The 24328-nt window shown below is 44.6% G+C and overlaps 1 protein-coding gene across 1 annotated transcript in view; it reads left to right on the forward strand.

Annotated features, from left to right (window-relative positions):
• The window catches only part of LOC130367344 (adhesion G protein-coupled receptor E3-like), a 45991-nt gene extending 23262 nt beyond the window's left edge, over positions 1-22729 (forward strand). The window contains 11 exon segments of the mRNA XM_056569756.1: positions 10210-10359; positions 12639-12768; positions 13768-13955; positions 16335-16502; positions 18585-18800; positions 19158-19393; positions 19702-19762; positions 19848-19939; positions 21608-21776; positions 21889-21987; positions 22640-22729. Coding sequence (XP_056425731.1) covers positions 10210-10359; positions 12639-12768; positions 13768-13955; positions 16335-16502; positions 18585-18800; positions 19158-19393; positions 19702-19762; positions 19848-19939; positions 21608-21776; positions 21889-21987; positions 22640-22729 — 1599 coding nt within the window.
• Positions 22730-24328: the final 1599 nt, after the last annotated feature.

Genomic DNA, 24328 nt, shown 5'->3' on the forward strand with positions numbered 1-24328 from the left:
GTCTATGATGTTATAAGAATGGTTGGGCTTGGAATCATTGTTCCTATACATGTTCCTATAGGATCCACTGTACTCTTTCTTGAAATCCATTGTGCATATTAAAGAAAATGCTTGTGAGAGAAATATCCCCAATACTGTACAGGTAAAAGAATATTTGAACATTTTATCATCTCTTCTATTTTTCCATGGTACTGCCCCAGTGCATCGCTTAACCCCCAGTGGGCGGTATGGCCTTTCCCAGTCATAGTCTCTAGAATAGTCACTGAATAGAGGTGGGTGTGTTGCACAGAAAAACTATATAAGCAAAAATAAAAAAGAACAGATCAGTGTTTTAAGTCCCGTATCCAGTCTCAATAAGTGTGAGGAAATTGAAATGCAATGCACTCACCTATGGCCACTTGCATGTACAATAAGAAGATGTTCATCTGGGGTACCAATGGTCTTCTGGGGGTGCTGATGGCTGCCGGTATCCTCCTGTCACATACAGCCAAGTGTGGGCATGAGGATAAATCCAAAAGGAGTGGTCTTAGAAGAGCTCCAAGACCTACTGAATACTCATGAATAGAGTTGAGCGAACTTTTGAAAAGTTCGGTTTGCCGGACTAGTGAACTTTTCGGAAATCACGAGTTCGGCTCGGCTCTAACCAGCAATGAAATAAGCCCCATAACACATTTATAACATTGGCTAACAGCTTGAAACCCCTGTCTAAAACTGTTAGGAATGTATTCAAGTAGTTTTAAAGTGTTTTTAAAGCTCAGTTATGGTGACATGCGGCAACTCATGGTAACTATTATAGATCACCCATATTTTAGGCTTATTCACACCAAAATAAAGAGGCATAAAGTATCCCTGGTTGTTGGTAGATGTCTGTAAATATGCACAGGATTATATGCACATGGAGGATCATCATTTTTTTGGGAAGATGCAGTGGCTTTTTCCAAGCATGCCAAAAATTATTTTGTTTTTTTGCTTTTTTTTTTTTGTGGATGATGGGTTGTGTATATGTAGGTCTGGCTGGAAGTAGGGTGATGGTGGATTGGTGTTTCTAATAGTAGCCAGCGTACAGCAGGTGGTGGCTGACTGATGTTAGTTTACAGTATGAGATTGCAGAGTCATGTCAATAGCATATAGCAGGAGATGGCAGACTGTTAGTAGCAGGAAGGTGGTGGTTTTTAAATAAAACGTGAAAATGTTTCAATGAGGTTTTTTAATTTTGAAATAAAAATTCAATTATATGGTTCCTGGACTGGTTGTGTATGCATAGACCTGGCTGAAACTACCAGCAGAACATATCATAGTGGCTTACTGGAGAAAGTTTTTGTAGTCTGCGTAAAGCAGCAGTTTGAGACACCTTTAAAATTTATAAAAATTTGTCCAGCCTGGCTGGCTGGAGGGAGGGAGATTGCAATAGCAACCTTCAGCATGTCTGTCAGGATCCGGACTAGTATCTGGAAGCGGTACAGGTGGTGGATCCTCTGTGCCAGAGAGGGATTGGCGTGGACCGTACCGGAGGATCGCTTCTAAGCAGTTACTGGTATTCACAAGAGCCTGCCGCAAAGCGGGATGGACTTGCTGCGGCGGTAACTACCAGGTCGTATCCTTGGATAGCGGCTCAACCTCACTGGCAGCTGAGACAGGCGAAGTACAGAAGGGGCAGGCAGAGTCGTAGTCAGACGTAGCAAAGGTCAGGGCAGGCAGCACAGGTTCTCAGGCGGTAGTTGTAATCAACGGGATCGGCAACAGGCAAGGATATACACAAATAACACTTTCTCTAGGGCACTGAGGCAACAAAGATCCGGCAAGGGCAGGAAGGGGCCGGATACATTTATAGGAGTGACCAATTACGGATTGGACCAAGCACCAATCAATGGTGCACTGGCCCTTTAAATCTTACACTGCCGGCGCACGCGTGCCCTATAGTGCAGGGACGCGTGCGCCGGGAGTCACATGAGCGGGGAGCAGAGGAGAGGGCCGGAGCGGGCACGGGTAAGTGGAGCTGGGACGCGGGACGTGCGCAGGGACATTCCGCAGCGCGGACCGTGTCCCCGACAGGAGCAGAGACGGAGTATCCCCGGTCAGAGAGTCCGACCGGGACACCCCACTGGGACAGACGCTGCGAGCGCTCCGGTCCAGGAGAGGGGACCGGAGCGCTCAGCGTTACAATGTCACAGTGGTTTGCTGGAGAAAGTAGTAGTAGCCTACATACAGCAGCAGGTTTAGAAACCATTAAAATTAATTCAAATTTGGCAAGCAAGGTGACCCAGACTTGGCTGGCTGGAGGGAAGGAGGGAGGGAGAAAGGTTGCAATAGCAACCTTCAGCATGTCACAGTGGTTTACTGAAGGAGTTGTAGTATCCTGCATATAGCAGCAGGTTGAGAAACCTTTAAAAATCTATTTGAATTTTGCCCCAGCTAGCCAGGTGGCCCAGGCTTGGCTGGAAGTAGCAGGTATGCCAACAAATCTATTTTCATTTGGCCAGCAGCCCTGGCTGGCCGCAGGGAGTTTGCAAAAGCAAAACATAATAAATTTTAAATTTGCCCCAGCCAGGCGGCCCAGGTCTGAGACCTCTGCAATTGAGCAAAACTTTTTTTCTGGCATGTATTGCCCCTGGCCGTAGCTGTTACTCCACATATCAACCATGCCATGCTCTGTTCTGCACACAGAAAAGTTCATGGAGTGGCCCACCCTGTCAGCTACATGATTGTGCAAAGCGGGGATGGCTTTCTTTGCAAAATAATGGCGATTAGTTCATGTCACCTGGGCTGGCCACACTCCATTAGTTGGCTGATGGGAGGATCTGCCCCACCAACAACTTGGCCAGGTACAAATTGAGGCACACTACAACATCGTGACTGGGAGAATACTGTTGTCTGGAGGACTTGTATTCCCCAATGGATAACTGACAGGATTGGGGAGGAGGAGTTCACCACACTGATTAGGCAAATCCCAAAAATGTGATGCTTGTGGAATAGGCCTGGCTGTTAGACAGTTGGGAGGGATCTGGAGGATCATCAGTAGCAGCAGCAGCATTTTCCTCACGTTGTGGGGCATCTCGACTGTCCCACGTGGCCTTGTGGTGACGTTCCATATGCCTACGTAGAGAAGTAGTTCCTTCACTCGGACCCTGGCCACGGCTTACTATCTGTTTGCAAAGATGACATATTGCCACGCTCTCTGCATCAGGTAAGGTAGAAAGAAGTTCGGCACATGAGAATATTGGACAGGGATTCTGACTGTCCCCCTCCTCTGGATGTTTTTTTTAACAGAACCTGAACATGCAGTTGCGTCGCTGTCACCTGAGCTCATCAGACCAGCAGCCCTACGCCTGTTACGTTTCACAGGTTTTCGTCCCCCACCTTGGCTACGCTCTTCATAGTGGACACTGACACTACCCTCCTGCTCTGAACATGATAGATCATGTCCAAGTGGTTCCCACATCCTGTCCAACATCACATCATCGTCAACATCAAACTCCTCATCATCCACGCTACTCCTCTCTGCATGGAGTCCTTGGGCTCCTTGCTCCCCCTCAGCATAGCCACCTCCACACCTCCATAGCCACATCCCCATCACGCCTACCACCAACAGTCCCGTTTGTGCTGGGCTCGACCACTGGTTTATCCTCCACCACCTCCACAACACACTCCAAAGCTTGACTGTCTCCACACAACTCCTCCTCGTGGGTAGTGCTATCCTTCTGCATAGAAGCAGAGATGAGGTAGTACAGCATCTAGGATGGACATTTCCACTTCCCCATGTGAGTGTAGACATGAAGGAATCCACTGACCGGTTGCTCACTTTCATACTGTCAGAGTCAGAGTAAGAATGCCCCCTTATATGCTGTTTTGGTGTATAGGAGCCCCTATAGGATTCTTGTATAGGGATTGAATCCTATTCACACAAACACACACACGGTCTCTCTTTCTAATCTGTATCTCTCTTTCTTTCTAACCATTTACTGTCACTAGGTCTTTATTTTTTATAAATAAATTAACATTCCAGTTTACACTCTGGTACTGTTCTGCATTCACTTCCTCCCTGAGTCTGCTGTGCTGTGCTGGGGTCTCATCAAATTACTGCAGGCTGCTCTTTACCCCCTCCTCTCATGCTGCAGTCTGATGGGATAGGAGTGAACACAGAGGAGAGCTAATTCAATCCTCACTTACTTTTTCCTAGACTGTGCTTCAGTTGGGACGAAGATGATGCTGCAGACAGACAGAATTATGTTCTGGATGGTATGGGGATCCCAAGTGGTCTTTTTTAAGCTTTGATTTCTAATTTTCGCTTATGCTAATTCTCGCATATGCGATTTTTCGCATAAGCAAAAATAAAACGCGATACCGAATATGCGAATTTAGCAAATATATGACGAATATTCATCCATATATTCGCGAAATATCACAAATTTTAATATGGCCCATGCCGCTCAACACTATTAAAGATCTATTTGAAAACCTTAGATTGTGATGCTATTCACTAAAGTCTGGATAATGTTTCTGTTGGAAGTACGACATGAACAATTGGTAAAAAAATATAAAATTAACATTATGTAGATGTGAATGATACTGTTACGCCGAGCGCTCCGGGTCCCCGCTCCGCCCCGGAGCGCTCGCAGCGTCCTCACATTCGCAGCGCCCCGGTCAGACCTGCTGACCGGGTGCGCTGCGATATTACTCCCAGCCGGGATGCGATTCGCGATGCGGGATGCGCCCGCTCGCGATGTGCATCCCGACTCCCGTACCTGACCCGTTCCCCGTCTGTGTTGTCCCGGCGCGCGCGGCCCCGCTCCTTAGGGCGCGCGCGCGCCGGGTCTCTGCAATTAAAAGGGCCACTGCGCCACTGATTGGCACAGCAGGTCTAATCAGTGTTATCACCTGTGCACTCCCTACTTATACCTCACTTCCCCTGCACTCCCTCGCCGGATCTTGTTGCCCTTGTGCCAGTCAAAGCGTTTCCTTGTGTGTTCCTAGCCCGTGTTCCAGACCTTCTGCCGTTGCCCCTGACTACGATCCTTGCTGCCTGCCCTGACCTTCTGCTACGTCCGACCTTGCTCTTGTCTACTCCCTTGTACCGCGCTTATCTCAGCAGTCAGAGAGGTTGAGCCATTGCTGGTGGATACGACCTGGTTGCTACCGCCGCTGCAAGTCCGTTCCCGCTTTGCGGCGGGCTGTGGTGAATACCAGTAGCAACTTAGAACCGGTCCACCAACACGGTCCACGCCAATCCCTCTCTGGCACAGAGGATCCACCTCCAGCCAGCCGAATCGTGACAGTAGATCCGGCCATGGATCCCGCTGAGGTCCCGCTGCCAGTTGTCGCCGACCTCACCACGGTGGTCGCCCAGCAGTCGCAACAGATAGCGCAACAAGGCCACCAGCTGTCTCAACTGACCGTGATGCTACAGCAGCTACTACCACAGCTTCAGCAATCATCTCCTCCGCCAGCTCCTGCACCTCCTCCGCAGCGAGTGGCCGCTTCCAGCCTCCGGTTATCCTTGCCGGATAAATTTGATGGGGACTCTAAGTTTTGCCGTGGTTTTCTTTCGCAATGTTCCCTGCATTTGGAGATGATGTCGGACCAGTTTCCTACTGAAAGGTCTAAGGTGGCTTTCGTAGTCAGCCTTCTGTCTGGGAAAGCCCTGTCATGGGCCACACCGCTCTGGGACCGCAATGACCCTGTCACTGCCTCTGTACACTCCTTCTTCATGGAGATTCGAAGTGTCTTTGAGGAACCTGCCCGAGCCTCTTCTGCCGAGACTGCCCTGCTGAACCTGGTCCAGGGTAATTCTTCTGTTGCCGAGTACGCCATCCAATTCCGTACTCTTGCCTCCGAATTAGCCTGGAATAACGAGGCCCTCTGCGCGACCTTTAAAAAAGGCCTATCCAGTAACATTAAAGATGTGCTGGCCGCACGAGAAATTCCTGCTAACCTGCATGAACTTATTCATCTTGCCACCCGCATTGACATGCGTTTTTCCGAAAGGCGTCAGGAGCTCCGCCAGGATATGGACTTTGTTCGCACGAGGCGGTTTCTCTCCCCGGCTCCTCTCTCCTCTGGTCCTCTGCAATCCGTTCCTGTGCCTCCCGCCGCGGAGGCTATGCAAGTTGACCGGTCTCGCTTGACACCTCAAGAGAGGACACGACGCCGCATGGAGAACCTTTGCCTGTACTGTGCCGGTACCGAACATTTCTTGAAGGATTGTCCTATCCGTCCTCCTCGCCAGGAAAGACGCACGCTGACTCCGCACAAAGGTGAGACAGCTCTTGATGCGAACTCTGCTTCTCCACGCCTTACTGTGCCTGTGCGGATATCTCCCTCTACCTTCTCCTTCTCTGCTATGGCCTTCTTGGATTCCGGATCTGCAGGAAATTTTATTTTGGCCTCTCTCATCAACAGGTTCAACATCCCGGTGACCAGTCTCGCCAGACCCCTCTACATCAATTCTGTTAACAATGAAAGATTGGACTGTACCGTGCGTTACCGCACAGAACCTCTCCTAATGTGCATTGGACCCCATCACGAAAAAATTGAATTTTTGGTCCTCTCTAACTGCACTTCAGAAATTCTTCTTGGATTACCGTGGCTTCAACGCCATTCCCCAACCCTTGATTGGACCACAGGGGAAATCAAGAACTGGGGTACTTCTTGCCACAAGGACTGTCTTAAACCGGCTCCCAGTACTCACAGTCGTGACCCTGTTGTTCCCCCGGTATCTGGTCTTCCTAAGGCCTATCTGGACTATGCTGACGTTTTTTGCAAAAAACAAGCAGAGACTTTGCCTCCTCACAGGCCTTATGACTGTCCTATTGACCTCCTCCCGGGTACTACTCCACCCCGGGGCAGAATCTATCCTCTGTCTGCTCCAGAAACCCAAGCCATGTCGGAGTACATCCAGGAGAATTTAAAAAAGGGGGTTTATCCGCAAGTCCTCCTCTCCTGCCGGAGCTGGATTTTTTTTTGTCTCCAAAAAAGATGGCTCCCTACGCCCTTGCATTGATTACCGCGGACTTAATAAAATCACGGTAAAAAAACGCTACCCCTTACCTCTTATCTCGGAACTCTTTGACCGCCTACAAGGCGCCCACATCTTTACCAAGCTGGACTTAAGAGGTGCTTATAATCTCATCCGCATCAGGGAGGGGGACGAATGGATGACTGCATTTAACACCAGAGATGGACACTTTGAGTATCTGGTCATGCCCTTTGGCCTGTGCAACGCCCCTGCCGTCTTCCAAAACTTTGTTAATGAAATTTTTCGTGATCTTCTATATACCTGTGTTGTGGTTTACCTGGACGATATTCTGATTTTTTCTGCCAACTTAGAAGAACACCGCCAGCATGTCCGCATGGTTCTTCAGAGACTTCGAGACAATCAACTTTATGCCAAAATGGAAAAATGTCTCTTTGAATGTCAGTCTCTTCCTTTTCTAGGATACTTAGTCTCTGGCCAGGGACTACAAATGGACCCAGATAAACTATCTGCTGTATTAGATTGGCCACGCCCCTCCGGACTCCGTGCTATCCAACGTTTTTTGGGGTTCGCCAATTATTACAGACAATTTATTCCACACTTTTCCACTATTGTGGCTCCTATCGTGGCTCTAACCAAGAAAAATGCCAATCCAAAGTCCTGGTCTCCTCAAGCGGAAGACGCATTTAAACATCTCAAGTCTGCCTCTTGTTCTGCTCCTGTACTCTCCAGACCTGACCCATCTAAACCCTTCTTATTGGAGGTAGACGCCTCCTCAGTGGGAGCTGGAGCAGTTCTTCTACAAAAAAATTCTTCCGGGCATGCTGTTACTTGTGGTTTTTTTTCTATGACCTTCTCTCCGGCGGAGAAAAACTACTCCATTGGTGATCGAGAACTACTGGCCATAAAATTGGCGCTTGAGGAATGGAGGCACCTGCTGGAAGGATCCAAATATCCAGTTATTATATACACTGATCACAAGAATCTCTCTTATCTCCAGTCTGCCCAACGACTGAACCCTCGCCAGGCTAGGTGGTCGTTGTTCTTCTTCCGTTTTAACTTTGAAATCCATTTTCGCCCTGCTGACAAGAACATTCGGGCCGATGCCCTCTCTCGTTCTTCAGATGCCTCTGAAGTGGAAGCCTCTCCGCAACACATCATTCCTCCGGACTGTCTGATCTCCACTTCTCCAGCTTCCATCAGACAAACTCCTCCAGGGAAGACCTTTGTTTCTCCACGCCAGCGCCTCGGGATTCTCAAGTGGGGTCACTCCTCCCACCTCGCAGGCCATGCGGGCATCAAAAAGTCCTTTCAACTCATCTCTCGATTCTATTGGTGGCCTACTCTGGAGACTGATGTTGTTGATTTCGTGCGGGCTTGTACTGTCTGTGCATGGGATAAGACTCCTCGCCAGAAGCCGGCTGGTCTCCTTCATTTCATCCTCTGCCTGTTCCTGAACAACCTTGGTCACAGATTGGTATGGACTTTATTACGGACTTGCCCTTATCCCATGGCAACACAGTTGTTTGGGTGGTCGTTGATCGATTTTCCAAGATGGCGCATTTTATCCCTCTTCCTGGCCTTCCTTCAGCGCCTCAGTTGGCGAAGCAATTTTTTATACACATTTTTCGCCTTCACGGTTTGCCCACGCATATCGTCTCGGATAGATGCGTCCAATTTGTGTCTAAATTCTGGAGGGCCCTCTGTAAGCAGCTCAAGATCAAATTAAACTTCTCTTCTTCTTATCATCCCCAATCCAATGGGCAAGTAGAAAGAATTAATCAGGTCCTGGGTGACTATTTACGACATTTTGTTTCCTCCCGCCAGGATGACTGGGCTGATCTTCTACCATGGGCCGAATTCTCATACAACTTTAGAGTCTCCGAATCTTCTGCTAAATCCCCATTTTTCGTGGTGTACGGCTGTCACCCTCTTCCTCCCCTCCCCACTCCCATGCCCTCTGGTTTGCCCGCTGTTGATGAAGTGACTCGAGATCTTTCCACCATATGGAAAGAAACCCAAAATTCTCTATTACAGGCTTCATCCCGGATGAAAAAATTTGCTGATAAAAAAAGAAGAACTCCCCCCATTTTTGCTCCCGGAGACAAGGTATGGCTCTCCGCTAAGTATGTGTGCTTTCGTGTCCCCAGTTATAAACTGGGACCACGCTATCTTGGTCCTTTCAAAATCTTGTGCCAGATCAACCCCGTCTCTTACAAACTCCTTCTTCCTCCTTCTCTCCGTATTCCCAATGCCTTCCATGTCTCTCTCCTTAAACCACTCATCCTTAACTGCTTCTCTCCCAAAGTTGTTTTTCCCACTCCTGTTTCCGGTTCGTCTGACGTCTTCTCAGTGAAGGAGATTCTAGCATCCAAGACAGTCAGAGGTAAAAGATTCTTCTTGGTGGACTGGGAGAATTGTGGCCCAGAGGAGAGATCTTGGGAACCTGAGGACAACATCCTAGACAAAAGTCTTATCCTCAGGTTCTCAGGCTCCAAGAAGAGGGGGAGACCCAAGGGGGGGGGGGGGGGGTACTGTTACGCCGAGCGCTCCGGGTCCCCGCTCCTCCCCGGAGCGCTCGCAGCGTCCTCGCATTCGCAGCGCCCCGTTCAGACCTGCTGACCGGGTGCGCTGCGATATTACTCCCAGCCGGGATGCGATTCGCGACGCGGGATGCGCCCGCTCGCGATGCGCATCCCGACTCCCGTACCTGACCCGTTCCCCGTCTGTGTTGTCCCGGCACGCGCGGCCCCGCTCCTTAGGGCGCGCGCGCGCCGGGTCTCTGCAATTTAAAGGGCCACTGTGTTCCTAGCCCGTGTTCCAGACCTTCTGCCGTTGCCCCTGACTACGATCCTTGCTGCCTGCCCTGACCTTCTGCTACGTCCGACCTTGCTCTTGTCTACTCCCTTGTACCGCGCTTATCTCAGCAGTCAGAGAGGTTGAGCCGTTGCTGGTGGATACGACCTGGTTGCTACCGCCGCTGCAAGACCATCCCGCTTTGCAGCGGGCTCTGGTGAATACCAGTAGCAACTTAGAACCGGTCCACCAACACGGTCCACGCCAATCCCTCTCTGGCACAGAGGATCCACCTCCAGCCAGCCGAATCGTGACAGGTACAAGTAGATTAGATGTCTTGGGACATCCACTACATAGCAGGATAGACAACACTGTCTTTGAAGTGTGCGTGTGTTTTTCTCTTTCCTGTTGGTTTATTTGATGTTATCTATGTCCTCATCTAGGAAGTGGCATCTCAGATCACTGACCTTCTCAATCAAACTTCCTTGAAAAATCTGGACTTCTTTGACCTCCATACAGTTGTCATTGCAGTAATGGAAAATGTGGAAACTTCCCTACTGGCATCTTTCTCTACAGACCCCGTAAACCAACGAATAAATCAATAAAGTCCTTATAGGTAAGGAACTTATACTAGCATGACCTTCATGTTACAAACCTTCAACAGTAATCTATTAACAGGGAAAGTTACAATAAGGTTCCACGACCAAATACAAACATAAAAGAGTCTGAATCCGAAAAAGTGGATTAGTCCCAAAGCTCAGCAGTGTAATTATATTCATGCACCCCCAAAAGTAGTGCTGTACAATTGTTCACTCGCAGTTTTGGGTCCTGTATTTTACCCTCACAAAAAACAGCCATTAAATAATACAATGTGTGCATAGCCAAAATGTTTCCATTGATCTCCATTGAAAGCAATGATGTCAGTTTTTTGGACCATAAAATGTCATTCACACTATGCTTTTTGACATTGTGCTGTTTCTTCTTGTGTTATGCAGAGGAGAATAAGTCATGCCAAACTTTAATTATATGGGCTTTCTACTACTGTCTTCAAATCTACATGTGGTGAGCTAGGGGTGATGTTATGGAACTTGGCAGCTGGGACCTGTAGTACTGTGGTGTCGCGGTCCCTTGTGAAACCCCAACTCACACACAGCCTTTTGCAATGGAAGCCTGCACTGGTTGTATCAGGGGCAAAACTATAGGGGAAGCAGAGATAGCAGTCGCACCAGGGCCCTTTGACTGAGGGGGTCCCATAAGAAGACACCAGTAGTATGAATGGCACATGGTACACATGGGGCCCCATTGCAAATTTTGCATTGTGGCCCAGAAGCTACAAATTAGGCCTCTGGGTGGTAGTGTAAGCGGATTACCTCGGGGCACGCCCCTGCCGACTGTGTGCTGGCAATGGGGTGCCCTTGATGCTTGGGAACAGGTAAACCAGACATAGGGAGACAAGGAGAAGGTGCAACACATATTTGGGGCCTATATAAACTCTGACCACTCCTTCTAAAATGTAATTATTCAATATCCTTCTATGTAGGGCTAATACCACTGTGTCTTCTATTTTTTTGGTAATCTCCCTGCAGCACAAATGTTGTTTAGCTATTGTCATACGTGTAGACTGTGGGGGACTATTTTGGTGTAACTGTTTTAGGCTTTACAACAGTGCAGCAGAACTTGAGAACAAACACATTATAAAACATTTTAATATCTAAATAAAGTGACAGTGTGCATCTGAGACCCAAACTCACTCTTGTTTGCGGGCCTTTACATACACACAGTACCCAACCCCCATAGTGCTGACTATTTTCTTAATTAAGTAAAGATTAATTTCTTCATCCAAAATACTCACAATCCACCTTTAGCAGGGTGCAGCCTTTCATACTTAATATCCAATCCAGAATTTTACTCACTAAACTGATTATTCCATGTTTCATTCAACACTCACTGGCCTTAGCTTGAATGGGGCCCTGTACAGTACTTTCTATTGACCTCCTTCTTAGGGTGCACCATAAAGTGCCCATCTAACACCGCCTAGTCAATTGTGGGATCATGGGTACATGGTAAGGTCATCAGGACCAGTGGGAACCCAACAGCAGTGACAAACAAGTCATATACTCCCAAGTTAAGACTGGAAATAATGAGTGAAGATGCAGAAATAAGGGTATTGACCTGACATGGCATCTGAGAGTAGGCACAATCTCATAAAAGTAGAGGGAGGTATTTTGTGGCATGGTCTTTATCACTGTACCATGTACCTTGACGACAATAGCAGACAAGTCCACCACCACAGCTTTCACAAGTCGACCAGGTAGCTTTCCCTACCAAATAAGCTAAAGGAGTTTATTATTCAAACCCTTTCCAAAGATCTGCTGTCACCAAACTGGTGCCTCCCAAAAATGTATGCAAGGCTGTGGGGTTATACGTTCAACATAGGGTGACGGCCATGGCATGGGTAAAGCTTTTCTTGTTTATGATCACTAAAATTTCTTAAATGGGTACTCCACTAGCCAGCGTTCGGCTACACCCTTTCAATGCAAGTCTATGGGAGGGGGCGTGATGACCGTCACGCCCTCTCCCATTGACTTGCATTGAGGGGGCGTGGCCGTGACATCACGAGGTGCGTGGCCAACCACCACATAGTGAAAACAGCGCTCGGAGCATTTAGTTTCAAATGCTGGCCAGTGGAGTACCCCTTTAACTGTCCCTGGAGGCCTGGTTAAGCAATTAAGCTGTCATCGGTGTAATAGGAAGATAAGGTGGGTTCACAACGTATCATGGGGAATTGTAGACTAGTATATCCTATCATTTTAATATCTTGAGCCATATGTATGAGAAATTCATCAGAATACCCCCAAATAATCCCCTAAACTCTTCTTTATCTCCTATAGAGGCTGAGATGACGGCTTCTCATGACCATTGTGGTAATGGATCTTCAGTTATCCTAAAAGTACATGGCAACAAAATGGAAGTACCGTGTTCACTTGTAGACTTCGTAGGTGGTGAGTGTGGAGTCCTCTGTACTGATTAAATCCATAGATAACTAGAAAACAACTGGAAGGTCTAATGGAGTGGTCCCCATTCCAGTCCACAAGGCTCACCAACATTTTGTGTTTTATTAGTTACTACATTGGAATAAAACAGGGAAAATACAGCCTGGAGGTCTGGGTTGGGGACCTCTGGTCAAGTACTACCATATATACCACAAAAGACAACAAGGACCTCTTTTTACCAGGTGTACTATTGATGCTAAAAGCAAAAAAAAATTTCCATAAATTAGAAATAAAAGAATGGTAGATTAAAACATACTGACTGCTGTGTCTTTAGATAATCAGACTATTTGACTTGTATCTCACTGACAGTGTCTGTACGTGCACTACAGGACCATGCCAACTTAATGCAACCGTGTGCAAGATTATGAGGTTCTTCACTATAGTTTTCATTGTATTAGCTGTTGCCACTAGTAGCCACATGATGACAGTGTGAAACCCATCATTTGCTACCACAGCACTTTATCTTCAGTAGTTCTGAACATAGTCAATACTGACTTTATGTATTATAGAGGGTATTGTTAGTGCATTCCAATATCCCACCAATTTAATCACAGGCAGCTACCTGAGTGACACACAGTACTGTCCATGTTTCAATGGACAGCACCGGCGTTGTCAAGGATCATTGGCCAATGCTTAAATGGCCACTGTCATTTGAAAACATTTTTGGCATCCCCTAGCGGTTTGGATCAGTGGGGTCTGAGTGTCAATTAGGAGAACAAGCTGGGAGAGTTTCACATTCAGCGTGTTCTCTCCTGAATCTGTGTCATGTCATCAAAACGCACACCAGAGAGGAGCCGATCAAAACTTTGACATGTCGCTAGGACGTGTCAAAAGTTTTTTTTTAAAGACAGAGATTTTTTTTGTGACCTCTCATAATATGCACTGTACTGACTATACTAAATATTATTTATTTGTATACTTATTATGTAATATTTATTTGTTTCTCAGGTGGAGCCATGTTTATCTCATACAAAGGTCTAAGTTCCAGGATAAATGGAAGTATTCTTGCAGCTTTTGGGGATTCTGATGAAACGGGGACAGAAGAAGTGATTTCCCAAGTGGTTGCTGGAGCTATCACAAATCCCAATACAAAGAACCTGGGCTCACCGGTAACCTTCTCATTGAAACATCTGATGGTCAGTTCAGGAACTTCCTACCATTTACTGTATATGTTGATTTGCTTGTTTTTCAGAGTATGATTAATAATCTGATGTGAACAGGTTATGGCATTCTTGGCTCGTATAACTTATGAGTGAGTGTGGTGACACAGGGGTGCAAGTTATACTTGTCAAATCGTGACGCCAGGGCATCGTTAACCTACACGGTCTGAGGTGGAGAAAGCTTCTCCTGGGCCAGGTTCGGGGCAATGAACACACCGATGCCAGGTTATGTATAACTGCCTTTTAGTGAGGCAGGAGCAGGTGGTACAATACTAGCAGTACAGAGCAGAGTAGAAGGGATGCAGTGTAACCCGTGGGAGCCCTGTGGCCTTGATTGGACTTATGGTGCTTTTCACTTACTTGAATTGACTTGCTATTATATAGGAAAGACTTGAGACTTGGAGACATCGTACGCTGACTAGGGTTCTGCTAAGGTCCAATTTACTGACACCGCCAGGGTATAAACTCACCAACTCCTGTGCGGGGAACACTTGCAGAATGGTGGGGTTTATTTGATGGGCTTTGGTGGGCTTCCCTTGGAATCACCTCACACTTCTTCCCACTCCTTTCCACACTGCAGCTCACAAAGTGCTCTGCTCACAGCACACTAGCCTGGAGCTAGGCCAGAACTAGATTTAAACTGAATAGCTCCTACACTATTTACAGGGCAGTTTGGTGGTTCCCATTGGGCAATCAGGGTCACATGGTTAATAAGTTTGCACCAATAAAGGGGAAAGATATGTTACTGAATGTGAGTGCACTATTTTTATAGGGGAATTAAGGGGGCACTAGTACTGTACACAAATGAGACATTACTACTATGGGGAGGAAGAAGCCTTTATTTTTTGATTGTGTGGTATCCCAGTGCGGAACACACCTGTCTACCTGACCTGTCAGATGGATGTCACTTTAACGTGTCTGCTCCAGGCCCACTGCTCAGGCCCACTGCTTCAAAAGTTAATCTTGTCAGTGCAGGGAGATGCTTAAGGAATCACAAGATTGCTTCAGCCAATCAGGGCTCCCGCTCTAATCCCCCCCCCCTCCCCCCAAGTCTGTCTAGATAGGGAAGGCAAGTCAGTTGTGAGGAGTTCAGTGTTGGAGAGGAGAGTGAGTGGAGCTCAACTCCACATACCTGCTGTCAACCTCTACCTCACCATGCCTAAGAGATTCAGTTGCTGCAACAATCTGTTCCTGAGCAACATCACTCTTCACAGGATCCCACCGACCAGGTTATCCATCCAGCCAAGTTCAGACCTAAGCCTGCAGTGGGGAGAAGAGTCTGAGAGCCAACTGGCCTCATTAGCAAAAGAAGAGGATAGCACGAGTGAAAGCCTCAGGCAACTCTGGTCCATACAAGTCCACCCTGGCAAGCCCTAACACAGGATTCCACAAGTGAAGTGCAGATTCAGTGACTGTCAGCTCCAAAGTCTAATTCAAGTTTCCCAATGTCAAGTCAAGCAACAGGTTAGTCAAGGAGGACTATAAGTCCAATAGTGCCTAGAAGCAACTGTGATTTGCAAAAACATCCTTCAGCAAATATTGCACAAAAGTCAACTGTTCCTGTTTATATTGCAAGTTCCTGAAGTAAAGTAAAAGTGGTTTCTCTAACCTGGCATTTAAGGTGTTTATTGCTTGGTGCCTGGCACAGGCAACAGTTTAACCTTGGTAGTGTGGTGGTTAATACTCTTGGCGTCACAAACTCTGTTTTGGTCACAACACCCATTAGTACATCATACAGGCCACACTTAGTCACCATATTTGGGCCACAAAGGAAGGCACTATTACCACGTGATGTATCAGGGCAGTACCAAACTTTGCAGAGACAAATCACAGTTGGGAGAAGATATCATGGCGATCTTAGAAGACATCACCTGTGAGTTAATGGATGTAACTGTACTGTAATAGAGTTTATTAAGTCTCCTGTGAGATTATGCCCTCCAGAATATGTGATCTCTATATAGGCACTGTTTGTGGTATAACTGGTTGTATTGGTCTTTGCAGTGATTATATGTGGTCATTGTGTGGAAGGCTTATTTGACCCTTGTTTAGTGCATTACTGTATTATTCATAAATACACTGTTAAATATATACAAATAAGTTTTTATTATTTTATTACTATTCTGCCTTTCATATGTTTTTGGTGGTGGTGGGGGGGGGGGGGTACAAAAATCTATACCTCGTGCTCCTGATCTTTTTAGATTCTAGCAAAGTCCCTGACCCTTGGAATTGTAAAGTTCTGAAGAATATCGTTGCATGTTATAAATAAACATTAATGCTGTTGTAATTGTTACTGTATTAATTCCAAGATATAAAATAACACTGTATATTTGTCTACATATATTTCTAAATAAATAGTCTGTAAAACCTTCCCACGCGGTGCAGTGTGTATTCTGGGACACACAAAATGAAGTTTGGTCCACCCGTGGATGTACAACTCAGAACACCAAGCAAGAGAACAGTACCCGCTGTGCCTGCACACACCTCTCCTCCTTTGCTGTTCTGATTGCCCCCACTAAAATTCAGGTGATGTAAATATAATGGTTGGCAATGCAAAGAAGAAAAGTTCACAGAGCACTCACCATAAGAAGTCTTAAGCTCAATTTCTTTATTTACAATTTATTCATACAGACACAATCTGGAGGTTTTCCACTTTGTTGTCTCTATAATTCTCTTTGGCGTTTTTCTGAATTTCTGGCCTTAGAGGCAGTTTTTCTAAATTGTAACATGTTGAGACTATGACATTTTTTCAAAGGAAAACTTGAAATTTTTTCCCCCATAGAAGTTTTTTTTATTTTTTTTTTTATTTAAAGGTTAAAAAAATATTTGTTTTTGGAGTGTTAGTGGAGAGACTGAAAACTTAGCGGATAGGTTGAGGGTCGTTAGAGATATATTTCGATTTTTTTAAATGTATTGTTATATTATTTTTTTATTATTATTATTATTGTTTTTTTTTTTAGGTCCTTATTATTAGGTTTTTTTAAATTAATCACATGTACCATGGGACAGTACATGCGCTGGGATAAAGTCCTGCATTTTACAGATGTATGTAGCAAATTGAGTTCTGGTCTCCAATTAACCTTTCATCCTTTCAATTAAGAGCTGCTACTGTAGAATTACAATTAAATACTAAATTAAATATTAAATACAACAGTTTCCTATACACAATACTAATAAGTGTAAATATTTAAGAATAAAAATATATATATACAAGCTTTCACTTTACACAACAACTTTTCATCCCTTTTCCGGACACCGCTGAATCAGTTAGAAATAAATCAACTGGCTGCTATATACAGTATATCCAGCAGTCTATAAATGGATGAAAATACTGTATACCCCATAAAGAATTAATTAGCACTGCTCAGCAGCGCAAGTTAACTCTTTCCTTGCTTGTCTGGTGCATAGCACACAGCCCAGCAAGGCCTCACAGTAAAGCAGCAATGTATATACATCACAATTTTTATGTAAATTCTTGCTGGGCAGGGAATATACTGTGTATATCTCCTGTTTAGCATGAGCTGTACCTACGGCTGTATAACTGCGGGCACAGCTTAGCCCTGCTAGTGACGAGAGTCCTAGATCCTGTATAGCATATATTGGTGCACTATGCACCACTGAATACTATGCATCACTACTCACCTCCTTACACTCAGTGGACCCATGTAGTGGTACACTTAAGGCTGCGAAAAACTGTCACAGGGTAAAAAAAAATGGCTGTTTTCACACAACAGCAAAAACAGAACAAATGGCCTAAAAACTGCCAAATGCAGAAAAACCTAGCCTAAGACTGCCAAATGTAGCCAAGCACAGTGGTTCCACAAACTTTGAATGGGTGGGACAAATCTATTGACGCTCTGTTTAAACAGGGATTTGTGGAGGTCAGTCAGATCCCCACCGATCACACATATTACCTTTTTACTGAATAAGTAATAAGTTGTCATTGTGGTAAAACTCCTTTATATAGTGAACATTCTTCTAAACTACTTCATCAGTTATTCATTCCTTTGTCTTATTTTCTGGTTTACAATTTTTCACCACAATTATCTTCTGTATTTGATCAGATTACCATTTTAGTTGGTTAAAAACACTGAACATGTGATTTTTAAAGTAGGAATTTACCAATAGTTCCAATGGGTCCATACCTATGTACAATTTTTTCAAAAATCTTAGATTTGCATGACTTGCTATAAGTATATGATAGATACAGAATTTATTAGCATTGGCCCATGTTTCTATTGGATAATACATTGGTGTTATACAGCTGGAGTCACCAAAGTCAAAAGCAGATGAAAAATTGAAGGGCAAGTAATTGGAACATCTGAGAGTTTCTTATGTCCGGTACACGTAGTGCCTACAACCAGCCCAGGAAAAACTGAATAGCAATACTTAAAAGCAAGACATAGCTGAAGACTTTACATGCAGCAAGTTTAGGTCATTAACAATTTTAAGAAAAATGTCACATAATAATAAGCACATAGGAAGCATATAGCACCTAGTGTTTTATAGAAAACCAGTGCTTGTATGGCTCTTCGATTTCAATGTTCTGTATTAGATGAAGTACAATCTTATATTGTCACATCTAAGTCCTTATTGTTTTCTCTACAGGTGGACACTGGCTTAAGAGTGATCTCTACCATTGGCCTCAGTATATCTATTGGCTGCTTGTTTCTCTCTTTTCTCACCTTCATCCTCTGTCGGGCTCTGAGAAGCGCTCACATCTCCATTCTAACAGTAATGTGTGGATGTCTCTTCCTGGGCCAACTTCTTGTTTTGGTGGGACATGAACAAACCTGGAATAAGGAAACTATGGGTTCTACTATTGTGGAATTTTAAAGTACTGTGAAGTATCTTCTCATTCCTCTCCTTCAAGCTTCAGTAGGACCTCGGTCCAGTGTCTGCTTCTGGATACTTTAAAGGGAACCTGTCACAATGAAAATGCTGTCTGCATAGAGTGTGTACTAGAGCAGGAGTAGCTGAGCAGATTAATATACATATTTTTGGAAATTATTCAGTATAATTAGTGAATTATTATTTTACACCTCTGCATATTAAAAGGTAGTCCAGTGGGTGGGCCTGCATACAGATAGCTTATCACTGTGCAGGACTGCCCACTGGACTTCTAAGCCTATACTATAACCCTTAACTATCTTGCCCTTACTATCTTTACCTTACTATCAGACCCTCTGCTCAGTGATTGCCGGCAGCCTACAGTTCATCTTCCTCTGTGCATTCTGCTGGATGTCTCTGGAAAGCATCCTCCTCTTCTCGACTGTCCGAAACTTGAAAGCTATTAATTATATGAACTCTCAACGCTCTTATTTCCCATATATCTGTCTGACTGGGTTTGGAATTCCTGCCATCATAATGGTTATATCAGCTTCATTATATCCAGATATCTATGGGGAGGAGACACGGTAAGTTATGTCACAGAATTTAGGAAAATTTAGGTTAAAAAAGTCTTCCTAAATGTCTCTAGTGGCAACTGGAAATTCATGAGTCATCTGAGACTTGTAAAGTGCCCACTTTAGTTGCTGTATCGGCTAAGGTACATTACTAGTCCAAGCTCAGGAGCCCAAGGTGGTCTTAGTCCAACCTTCCAATGACATCCATGCTAGTGAATGCTTCTGAGTTTCCATCTCATCAAATTTCCCTTCCTATTTACAAGAAGTCATAGAAGTAATGAAGATGGTGATCACTTGGGTTTTTTATCTTTTGCCTATAGTTGCTGGGTCAAAGTAAGTCACGTCTGGAGTTTCCTTGGTCCAGTCTGCATGTTTATCTCTGTGAGTAGAACATTTCAGCCTTAGCAACCCTCACATCTTTTGATATCTCGGAAACTTATTTCCTCTTGTATTTGACTCTTGTTAGGTTAATTTCCTTCTCTTGGTCCTCACATTTTTGCTCCTCAAGAAGAAGTTGGCATCTCTAAACTCTAACGTCTCAACCCTAAAACATACCCGGTGAGCCTATGATAGAAAAATCATGTTGGATGTAAGGTAGTAAAGAGCAGCATACAGTTAAACTTTACTTTTGATTAAAGGGGTTCTCCTATTTGTTAGAAGATTACCTTGACGATAAATTGATCACAAAGTGTTCCATAAAAATGGGTTTTCTAAATTGGAGAACCCCTTCAACATCAGTTTTATGGTCATTAACTTATTGCACCGTTATAATACAACGTCACAACGTCTTTATTGTTTTCATTTTTTGTTGAGACAATTTTTTACTGTATAGTATACAAAAATATCCTATTGCTACTAGAAAACAGTCTACAATATGCGTTTAACAGATCGGTTATTCTCGCCATATGTATAGTGGTGAACAAAGTTTTGAGACTGGCACAAATTTTTCTGTTTCAGTGTTTTCAGATATTTTAGTCAGATGTTTCTATGGCAACTGATGTACATTTATGAACATTTAAAGGGGTTGTGCGCTACCCTGCAGTTCGGAGCTCCGCTCACATCGTCCGGAAGTTCATTACTCCGAACGCTGTGTGCGGGCTTCCGTGTTCGCAGCCGCCGGGCGTGACCTGTTCCCGGGGCCCGTGCTTCTTCTGGCTCCGCCGCTGTGGCTGTGCGCTGCGATGAGCAATGACGAGTGACGTTACCAAACGCGATGTCACCGTCAGTGCGCACAGTGACAGCGCCGGAGCCAGAAGAAGCGCAGGCCACGGGAACAGGTAATTATAACACCGGGGATGGGGGAGGCGATGGGGCAGCTGAGGTGTTTGCTGAGGATTGTGTATAGAAGCGAAGTGGGGACCAGATACGGCTATATGTCTGCTCCCCACTTCACTTCTATACACATATGCCTCTGAAGCGCTATGATTGACAAGCGGAGCATTAGCAGAGCATCATGCAGCGGCTTCCCAGAGTGATGCTCTGCTAATAAAATGCTTGTCCTTGATAGCGCTTGAGGCATATGTATAATATAGATGTACCAGGGGCATATGTTTGCGCTGTGCGGGGGGGCATATATACTGTATATACATGCGCTGCTGGGGGCATATGATTGCGCTGTGCCGGGGGGCATATATACTGTATATACATGTGCTGCTGGGGGCATATATACTGTATATACATACGCTGCTGGGGGCATATGTTTGCGCTGTGCGGTGGGCGAATATATATATCTCTTAACATAAAAAACTACTTTGTACAAACGTGAACATGTTTTTTACAACAGCTTGCAGCTGTCGGGAAAAAAAAAAAGGACAAAACCCGAGTAATGTGGTCGGAAAAATTGGTAAGTCTGTGTGAAAGTAAGGTTTTGGTCGGAAAACACCCCTTTTTCGGCTTTTCAGCAAGCCGAGTCGGGTGGTTCGGGAATTAGTGTTGCAACATGGCACACATTGTCTATGCCATGGCGCAGACAACGTGCGACAACATAAACCCGACAAATGCTGTCGGTTTGGTGATAGTAAACGAGGGCCATTGTATTTTGTCAATATAACTTTTAAACTTCTCATCTGATAAAGTGATGACATATCACTAAGATATGCCATCACTTTATGATGGGGGTCTGACCTCATGGACTCATAATGATCATTACATGAAGGGTTAACACCTGGGGATTAAATTCATTCAGAAAATATGTATAACATAATTTAAACCTTACTTTCCCCGCAGCCTACTGACATTCAAGGCCTTGTCCCAGCTCTTCATACTTGGCTGTACATGGATTATCGGCCTCTTTCAGTTCGGATCTGGTTCCCTTGTTGTGTCTTACATCTTCACCATCTGCAACAGTCTCCAAGGAGTGTACATCTTCATTGTACATTGTCTGCTCAACCGCCAGGTCATGTGACTTTCATTGCTCATTTTCCACCTTTTCTCCAATAAAATCACTGTCTGCCTTCCTCAATAAGAGATTCTTAAAATACCTCTGTGTGTCTTACCTTTACTTATAGGTACGGGAAGAATAAAGCAGAGGATTCCTGAAGTTTCATTCTAAGAAATCTATGTCAAATAACGTGTCTAGTACTACCATACGCATGAGACTAAAATCAGTAAGTCTTAGTATTGTCCAATATCCTTCTCTCGGCTGAATTATAGTAGTAGTAGTATGAGCTAGATCACACGTCCTATAACACGTCCTTTAAGGATCACATTAATTCTAACTCTGTTATTATGCATTCCAAAATATAGAATTTATAACATGTAGTCTTCCTCTTCCATCTAGGTATTTGAAATTGTATTCACACAATATGGTAACAGGACCCACAATTTTCCTGAATATTGTGACTGGCTTTGCATACCTTTACCTAATGGGCAAAGTACCTGTAAAACTCAGATTGCTACTTGTGTTTCCGAATTATTATTTTTTCATCTGGAATATATATATTTACTAATCAAACATGTCTGGAGAACATCTTTGTGACATAACAACTTTTCCCATTTCACATTTCTTTTAGCAGTTCAGTATCACCTTGTGATATTTTGGAGAGCCCCAACCAGTCTGTAATACATTTTATTATTTCTAATATTTTGTTGTAGTTATTCAGATCACCCAGTAATATATTGTGACTTATTTACAGAGTTGTGCCTCAGAGACTTCAAAAATAGATGTTCTGGACACCATCGAGAACCGGAAATGCTGATATTGGACAACTCATCTTTCCTGCATGTACCTATTTACATGACATTTGCTTTTACAAAAAGCCTAGTATGAACAATATGAACATATTACAGCACCCGATCCAGCACAAATCAGCACCTTCTGAGGGTGAAGACAAAATTGTATTCTTCTAAGCTGATATCAAGAGGGTGAAGACAGTCAAGTACAGAAGAAAATAAGAAATGATTCTTGGGAACACCCTCTGTACAGAACATGTACACTTTTCCCAGCATACTCATGCTTACTGTGTCTTTTGTAATAAAAACTGTGAGAAATATTTAAAATGTGTTTCTCAGTGAGGTCCTATTAATAGACATTCTTGAGTATCATGGTGGTTTCCTCTTACAGTAAGTTGTCCTTGTACTTCCCAGTGTAAAGCCCACATCTGACACAAGGATTGATGATCTCTATGAAAGTCTCTTGGGTTTGCATGAAGTAACTAAGCATAGTTGTCTGATGAAGTAGACAGATTGGGCTACCTCAAAGACATAGTGATTAGCCTTTGGACATGTCACAGAGCCAGAATGGTTGACTAATTTCTTCTGAAATCCTGTTTTGGATGCATTCCCGGTGACCACACTAAGTTGATGTCCTGCTCCAAATTAGATAATACGTGCATGAAGAAAAATACACGCTGACACAAGATTAGATGAATATGGTTCTCTGGTTTATTGTATTGTGTACACACAAGCTATATCCTTCAGTAGGGCATGGTACATTGTGTAAGCATTCTAATTGGTCAGCAGACTACTTTACATAAGCATTGCATCATATTTTCTGTGCCAAGCAGGGAGGTCACACAGGGCATAGTACAGGATGTAACCACCATCTTAGAATAATGATCTTAATTTTATATCTATTATCGATAACAATCCATATATGACTTTTAAATCTTCTCTTCAGCATATCATTTTTAAAACTGTTGTCAGTTTATTTTTTTTCTGTAAATTTTTGCAATACCCATATCAAGTATGGCCTCCATGTTGGAAAAGACAGTCCAGTGTGCATCTTGCACAATGTATGCAATACTTGAACAGCAGTTTGAGAGTGTATATTGTTCTGCGCAATATGTGCGAATTGTTAATTTGGAAGCCCAGATTCTGGACCTAGAGGAGCAATTGGCAACACTGAGACACAATGACAACTTGGAGAGTAGTCTCCTGCTCACTGAGCAAGCACTCTCTGGGGTAGAGGTGGGGGAGGATAGTGGAGACGGAGGTGCAGGACAGTCAGGCAGCTAGCTGGGTTACAGTTAGAAAACGGTGTTGAGGGAAAAGTGTCAGGAGGCTAGTCCTGATCTGGCACACCCCAACAAGTTTGCCCGGTTGGCAATGAGGGGGATGCCATTTCAGAGCTAGCAGTACTGCAGCAGGACTCTGACCGTCAGGGGGTGTTTGCTCCAGTAAGGAGGGAGGGAGGAGTGCAGGGGGGAAGCCAGACAGGTACTAGTAGTTGGGGACTCAATTATTAGGGGGACAGACAGGGTGAGCTGTCACAAAGACCGGGATCACCGTACGTGTATTGTCTTTCTGGAACTCGAGTTCGGCACATTGATCGGGTTGAATGGTTTCTGGGTGGGGCTGGAGAAGACCCAGCAGTCATAGTACACATATGCACAATAGACAAAGAAAGAGGTAGGTGGAGTGTCCATAAAAATAATTTCAGGGATTTAGGCCGCAAGCTGAACCCCTTAACGATGCAGGAAGTAAATGTACATCCTGTTGCGGTGGTAC

This window comes from Hyla sarda, chromosome 4, assembly GCF_029499605.1.
Source record: "Hyla sarda isolate aHylSar1 chromosome 4, aHylSar1.hap1, whole genome shotgun sequence".
In the NCBI taxonomy this organism is placed as follows: domain Eukaryota; kingdom Metazoa; phylum Chordata; class Amphibia; order Anura; family Hylidae; genus Hyla; species Hyla sarda.